We start from the raw sequence: 8,064 nt of genomic DNA, 5'->3' as shown, positions 1-8,064 counted from the left end.
TAGAGAGAGGGAAGCAGGCTCCCTGCTGAGCAGAGAGCCCAATGCGGGACTCGATCCCAGGACCCTGAGATCATGACCTGAGCCGAAGGCAGTGGCTTAACCCACTGAGCCACCCAGGCGCCCTGCATTTCACATTTAGATCTGTGATCAATTTTGTGTTAATTCTTGCGAAGAGTGTAAGGTTTCATTTTTTACATGTGGATGTCCAGTAGTTCCAGTGCTATTTGATAAAAAGGCTATTTTCGGGGCACCAACCAACTGAGTCACCCAGTTGTTTAAATGTCTTCAACTCAGGGTCCTGGGATCAAGCCCTGCGTCAGGCTCTCTGCTCAGCAAGGAGTCTGCTTCTCCCTCTCACTTTCCTTCTGTGCTCTCTCTCTCAAAAAAACAAACCAACCAGACTATCTTCATTGTATTGCCTTTTCCTTTTTGTCAAATATTATTTGACTATATTTTATGCGTCTGTTTTTTTGCCATTAACATATTGGTTTATTCTTTAATATCACACAGTCTTGATTACTGTAGCTTTATAATAAGACTTGAAGTTGGATAGTGCCAGTCCTACAACTTTGTTCTTGAATATTGTGTTGATTATTCTGAGTCTTATTGCCTTTCCATGTAAATTTTAGAATTAGTTTGTTCATATCCACAAAATAACTTGCTGAAAGTTTGGTTGGGATTGTACTGGACGTACAGATCAAGTTGGGGAGAATTGATACGTTGACAATACTGAGTCGTCTTATCCATCAGTATAGAATATCTCTCCATTTATCTAGTTTTTCTTTAATATACATATATTTTTAATATTTTATTTATTTATTTGTCAGAGAATGAGAGAGAGAAAGGCAGGCAGAGGAGGAAGCAGACTCCCTGCTGAGCAAGGATGCTTAACTGAATGAGCTACCCAGGCATCCCTCTTTAATATCTTTAATCAGAGATTTGTAGTTTTCCTCATATAGATCTCATACCTATTTTGTTAGATTTATACCGAAGTATTTTGTTTTTTTGGTGTGCTAATATAAATGGTATTGTGTTTTTAAATTCAAATTCCACTTGTTCATTGCTGTATTTAGGAAAGTGATTGACTTTTGTATATAAACTTTATATGTGGCAACCTTGCTATAATCAGTTACTAGTTCCAGGAGTTTTTTTCTGATGCCTTCAGAATTTCTATATAGACAATCATGTCATCTGTCTATAAACAAAAAGTTTTTCTTCTTCTTTCCAGATAACATAGTGTCATGCCATCTTGATTATTTGGACTGTAATGAAGGAACACATACAGTTTAACTCTGTAGTCCTTTAATTTATTTGACCACAGAAACATTGTGTTTTATAGCATCTAATATTCCATGAAATTAGCTTTTAAAAAGCTCAGTAGAAATGATTAGTAAGGAGCTTTGCCATACTTCTTGGATAGTAGTAAAAAAAGAAATTTGGAGATGACTTTTGGGAGACCATGAAGTTGTTTATTACACTTGCTGGCTGTAGTATAGAATGAGATAACAAAGATGATAATACTTTATGCTTCTAAAAAACAGGATACAGATTTCTTGCCATTGGCAAAATAGTGATACTGATACATTAGAAGTTGTAGCTTCACTTGAAGTGAACACTTGAAACTCCTGCTCTTTCAGACTTGATATAAAAATTACACTGTAAAAAATTATCCTGAAATTCAGTGATTTAACATGCATTTACTGTCTTACAGTTTGTGACTTAGGAATCTGGGCATAGCCTATTTGGATTCTCTGCTTCAGGGTCTTTTACAGGCTGCCATCACGTTGTTGACTGGGATGTCCTAATGCTTGACTGAGGAAGATCAGCTTTTAGGCTCTCATGATTGTTGGTAGAATTCATTCCCTTTCTAGTGCACCAGAAGTTGCCCTCAATCTTTGCCATATGTCCATCATGATAGCTTGTTCCATCAAAGTGTATAAGCAGAGAAAGGAGTAGAAAGTCTATTAGCTAGACTGAAGTTATAGTTTTTTCATAACCAACTCACTACATCAATCATACACTTAAGAGGAGGGGATTATGTAAGTATGTGAATACCAGGAAGTAGGGATCCATGCGCAAAATTGTAGAAGTTGCCTACCACAGTTACATTCTGTTAGTTGTGTGCTGGGCACTCTGCTAGGTGTCTGTATAAAGAAAGTGAAGGTGAATAAATAGAAGAAGCTCTTATTTAAGGGCGCCTGCGTGGCTCAGTAGGTTAAAGCCTCTGCCTTTGGCTCAGGTCATAATCCCGGGGTCCTGGGATTGAGCCCTGCATCAGGCTCTCTGCTCAGCAGGGAGTCTGCTTCCTCCTCTCTCTCTCTCTGCCTGTCTCTCAGCCCACTTGTGATCTCTGTCAAATAAATAAATAAACTCTTAAAAAAAAAAGTTCCTATTTAATGTGGGTAGCTGCTTAGGGAGACCAAATTAGAAGAATATTTGGCTTATGTAGTATTTCCTTGTGGGATCTTAGGTAGCTATTACTGCTAGGAATGGGTTTGTCTTTATATTCTGTAATCACATGTAGTTACCAAACAATTGAGGGAACTATAATTTAGACATTACAGGGGCCATATCAAAAGTGGAGAGAAATCAGAGAATTATGTAACTGACAGATATTAGAGGATAATTAATTCAGTAATTCCCAGCCCCCAGAAGAATTTATTAATAGGTCCAACAGATGGCCCTCAGTCTTTGCTAAAGTACTTTTAAGTTCAGATAAATTCATTCTTTATTGTATGACTCTTAAGTTTATTTGAAAGTAGTTCTTCAAATAGATGTTCCTTCATATAACATGTTTTTGATACAGTATTCAAAAGTTACAAAAAGAAGCACATTCCTGTTGATGTGTCCTCCAGCTACCCAGGTCTGATCTCCCAGTAGTGCTAGTTTCTTGTGAATCTTTCCAGAGAGTTATATGTGGAATCTAAAACAAAACAAAAACAAAATCCAAGGTCATAGATACAGAGACCAGATTAGAAGTTGCCAGATCATAAATAACATACATGGGAAGGTCTATGTGTGTATGTGTCCTTTTTAAAACCGATATCATATCATTAAGTTAAAAAAAATTATATTTGCTCTGTACCCTCAGTAAGAGCAGGAGCTTTGTGTTGGGGATCATTGTATCCCCAGTGTCAATAGTTGATACATAGTAAGACCTAAATATTTTTTGAATGAATGAATGAATCTTTACTATATTTTTTCTGATAAATATTCTTTATCTGCCATTTTTTGAACTTGCTTTTATCCTCAATTCCTCCCCCCCCATATTTTCAACCTCTCTGGAATCAATTTTTGTATATATGAAATATATATATATATATATATATATATATATATATATTGTATATATGAAATCAGATTCAAAAATTTTTTTATATGTGGACAGATAGTTGACGCAGCACCATTTATTCAATAGACAGTCTATCCCTACTGATTAAGAAAGCTACTCCAAGCTCTGCCATGTTTTCATGGACTCAGGAATCTGGCTGGGGCTCTGTTCTGTTCTTTGGCTTGTTTTTTTTTTGTTTGTTTTGTTTTGTTTTTGTTTTTTAAGATTTTATTTATTTATTTGACAGAAACACAGCAAAAGAGGGAACACAAGCAAGGGGAATGGGAGAGGGAGAAGCAGGCTTCCTGCCGAGCAGGGAGCCTGATGCAGGGCTCAATCCCAGGACCCTGGATCATGACCCCAGCTGAAGGCAGACACTTAACGACTGAGCCACCCAGGCGCCCCTGTTCTTTGGCTTGTTTATTGATCCCTGTGCCAACACTATGGGGTTACATGCTTTAAAATGTTGTATCTTTATAGAGAGGGCTTTGACTTTCCTTCCTTATGTTTTTCTTCAACATTGTTTCGGTCATTCTGTAATTTTATTTCTGCTTATGAATTTTGGCACCAACTTGTTAAGTCCTCTGAAAAACATTGTTGTTACTTTGTAAATATTTTGAATTAATAGGTTAATTTGAAGGAGAATTGTCTTAATGATATACTATTTTTGTAGTTGGGAAAATAATACCTCTCTATTTCTTAAGGACATTATTTTTATTTTACTCTTTATTGTATTGGATTGATTATAGGTAGATATTATTATTATTATTATTATTTTTATTTTTAAAGATTTTATTTATTTGACAGAGATCACAAGTAGGCAGAGAGGCAGGCAGAGAGAGAGGAAGAGGCAGGCAGAGAGAGAAGAGGAAGCAGGCTCCCCGCTGAGCAGAGAGCCCAATGTGGGGCTTGATCCCGGGACCCTAGGATCATGTCCTGAGCTGAAGGCAGAGGCTTTAACCCACTGAGCCACCCAGGCATCCCAGATTTTATTATTTTTAAAATAACTTCATAAGTAATTTAATTATATTCAAAAGTACATATATCATGTAGCAAAACTTGATTATTTTTCCATTTTTAAAAATAGAGGTGTAATTGATATATAACATTAGTTAACACATAACATTAGTTTAATTTCATAATGATTTGATATATGTATAGATTGGAAAATAATCACCACAGTAACATCTAGTTAGCATCAGCATACATTGTTCTAAACATTTTTTTCACTTGTTATGAGAACTTTCAAGATTTACTCTTCTTAGCAACTTTCAGATAGGCTGTACAATAGTATTAAATAGTCACTATGCCTCTGTACATTGCATTTTCATGACTTATAACTGGTAGTTTGTACTTTTTTGACCCTCTTCACCAGTTTTGCCCACCCCTCCTCCCTTCCCCTTGCCTCTGGCAACTTCTGATCTGGTCTCTGTATCTATGACCTTGGTTTTTGTTTTTGTTTTGTTTTAGATTCCACATATAAGTGAGATCATGTGGCATTTATCTTTCTCTTAGTTCATTTAGTATATCATGCTCAAGATCCATCCATGTTGACACAAATTACAAGATTTCATTCTTTTTTATGGCTGAATAATACTCCCATTGTGTATGTATATACATATATATATGCATACATCATATTTTCTTTTTTTGCCATTGAATAGTACTTTTATTTTTTAAATTCTGGTATAGTTAACATACAGTATTATATTAGCTTCAGTGTACAATATAGTGATTCAACAATTCCATACATCACCCAGTGCTCATCATGGCAAGTGAACTCCTTGATCCCAGACATCTACCCACATTACCCTCTGGTAACCATCAGTTTGTTATCGATAGTTAAGAGTCTGTTTCTTGGTTTGTCTCTCTCCCTTTTCTTTCTTTTGCTCATTTGTTTTGTTTCTAAATTCCACACGAGTAAAATCATATGGTATTTGTCTTTCTCTGACTGACTTGCTTCACTTTGCATTATACTCTCTAGGTCCTTCCATGTCATTGCAAATGATGAGATTTCATTTTTTTTTTTCATTTTTAAAAAATAGCTGAGTAACATTTCCGTGTGTGTGTGTGTGTACACCACATCTTCTCTATCCATCTATGGGTGGATTTTCCTTACAAAAATCATTTATTTATTTATTTATTTATTTATTTGACACACAGAGAGAGAGAGATCACAAATAAGCAGAGAGTCAGGCAGAGAAAGAGGGGAAAGCAGGCTTCCTGCTCAGCAGAGAGCCCAACGTGAGGCTTGATCCCAGGACCCTGGGATCATGACCTGAGCCGAAGGCAGAGGCTGAACTTACTGAACCACCCAGGCGCCCCTACATCATGTTTTCTTTATCCATTTTTCTGTTGGTGGACACTTAGGTTGTTTCCATATCCTTGTTATCATAAATAATACTGCAGTGAACATGGGGGTACATATATCTTTTTGGGTTAGTGTTGTTGTTTTCTTCAGCTAAATACCCAGATGTGGAATTGCTGGGTTATGTGGTAGTTCTGTTTTAATTTTTTTGAGGATCCTTCATACTATTTTCCACAGTGACTGTACCTGTTTACCTTCTCAGCAATTATTATTATTATTATTTTTAGAGGGAGAGAAAGCACAAGCACAGTGGTAGAGGGGCAGAGGGAAAGGGTGAGTGAGAATCTTAAGCACGTTCTCTGCCAGCATGAGTTTGATGTGAGATCATGACCTGAACCAAAATCAGGAGTTAATATGCCTTTTTTTTTTTTTTAAAGATTTTATTTATTTATTTGACAGACAGAGATCACAAGTAGGCAGAGAGGCAGGCAGAGAGAGAGAGCGGGAAGCAGGCTCCCTGCTGAGTAGAGAGCCCGATGAGGGACTCGATCCCAGGACCCTGAGATCATGACCTGAGCTGAAGGCAGCGGCCCAACCCACTGAGCCACCCAGGCGCCCCGTTAATATGCCTTTTTAAAAATTTTTATTTTTATATTTAATTTTTAAAAAATATTTTATTTACTTATTTGACAGAGAGAGATCACAAGTAGGCAGAGAGGCAGGAAGAGAGAGAGAGGGAAGCAGGCCCCCTGCCGAGCAGAGAGCCCGATGCAGGACTCGATCCCAGGACCCCAGGACCATGACCTGAGCCGAAGGCAGAGGCCCAACCCACTGAGCCACCCAGGCACCCTATGCCTTTTTTTTTTAAACAAGTATTTATTTAATAGAGAGAGAGCACAGGTAGGGGAGTAGGAGAGGGAAAAGCAGGCTTCCTCCTGAGTGAGGAGCCCAATCAGGACTCAATCCCAGGACCCTAGGATCATGACCTGAGCCAGAGGCAGATGCTTAACCAACTGAGCCACCCAATTGCCCCTGGATTTTATAAGTTTTAGTTAAGTTTCTACCAGCTGAAAGTGCTGTCTTTATGTATGTTTAGAAACATATCCTGTAGAGTGCAGTATGGGCATTGGCATTCATTAATTTAACAAGTACTTACTGAATATCTGCTATATCCCTGCTACTGTGCTAGTTGTTGGGGATGAAGTGATAAACTAAAATTTCCAATATTAAGGATCTTAGAGTCTAACGAGGACACTAGCAATGAACAGGTGATTTTTATTCAGTGTGAAGTGTGTTCTGTTTGGAGTCATCATAGAGGGACAGAAAAAAAAAAAAAAAGGCATACCCTGCTGCTTTGTCAGGTGGAATTAATGGAAGAGCAGTATTACAGCGTTGTTTATGTGTGATAATACAAATAACTTTGAAATATTTCCTTGAAATTGTGGTACCTAATAAATTTTGGTTCCTCAAATGAAAGAAGATGGGATCGGGAGGGAGACAAACCATAAAAGACTCAATCTCAAAAAACAGACTGAGGGTTGCTAGGGGGAGGGTGGTTGGGAGAGGGTGGTGGGGATATGGACATTGGGGAGGGTATGTGCTTTGGTGAGTGCTGTGAAATGTGTAAACCTGGCGATTCACAGACTTGTACCCCTGGGGATAAAAATACATTATATGTTTATTAAAAAATTAAAAAATTAATAAATTTTTTTTGGTTCCTCATATGGACGATGATAGTGGTGGTAGAGGAGTTCCTGGAGATCACTTCAAAACTAATCACTAGCTGACCAGTAAAGGAGGTTACCCTTCCAAAGAAGCTTCACTGTAAAATTTTCAGTGTTGAGCTCTGATCAGGCCATAAAAAAGGAAAAAGGAATAGACTTAAAATTTTTGTTTGTTTGTTTGTTTTGCTTTGTTTTTTTAGTTTCACTTGTTTTTTGAGATATTTCTGCTGTGATTCTCTTTCCTATTACAGTTTTTCCTTTTGCTCTAACACCATTGTTTTATTATTAGAGTAATAATTCCTTTCCAATAAAAAGTAGTTAATTTTGTAGAAATCTTTAAAAAACTAAATACTAAATAGGAAAACTTTTATCGTGTTTTTGAAATGGATCCTCCTTCCTTATTTCAGATTTGTCCTTTTGTTTTGATTTTACTTTTGTTTTGTAACCTGTCTTTTTCCTTGCAGGATTATAATGTCAAATCCCTCATCTATAGCTTGATCTATTGTAGAAGTTCAATGACTGCTGAGCAAGTTTTGAATGCTGAATGTTTCTTGGTGCCAAAGGGGAAATCAACTCCAAATCCAGGAAAAGATACTGAATATAAAGAAAACAAGAATTAAAGATGGAGAATGTGGATAAACATAAGGAAAAGACAAGAAATGATGAAGCCAACTTTGATTTTGATAGATTTAGTATTTTTT

General features: G+C 36.9%; 1 protein-coding gene across 2 annotated transcripts in view; it reads left to right on the top strand.

Annotated features, from left to right (window-relative positions):
• STK31 (serine/threonine kinase 31) overlaps positions 1-8,064 on the top strand; it is an 89,722-nt gene extending 81,658 nt beyond the window's left edge. For both annotated transcript variants that reach the window (XM_059395686.1, XM_059395684.1), the window contains one exon: positions 7,828-8,064. In XM_059395686.1, coding sequence (XP_059251669.1) covers positions 7,828-7,983 — 156 coding nt within the window. In that variant the 3' untranslated portion in view covers positions 7,984-8,064. The remainder of the gene's footprint in view (positions 1-7,827) is intronic.

The sequence above is a fragment of the Mustela nigripes genome, chromosome 4, assembly GCF_022355385.1.
Source record: "Mustela nigripes isolate SB6536 chromosome 4, MUSNIG.SB6536, whole genome shotgun sequence".
Lineage (NCBI taxonomy): Eukaryota > Metazoa > Chordata > Mammalia > Carnivora > Mustelidae > Mustela > Mustela nigripes.
This window is presented reverse-complemented; position numbering and strand designations above follow the sequence as displayed.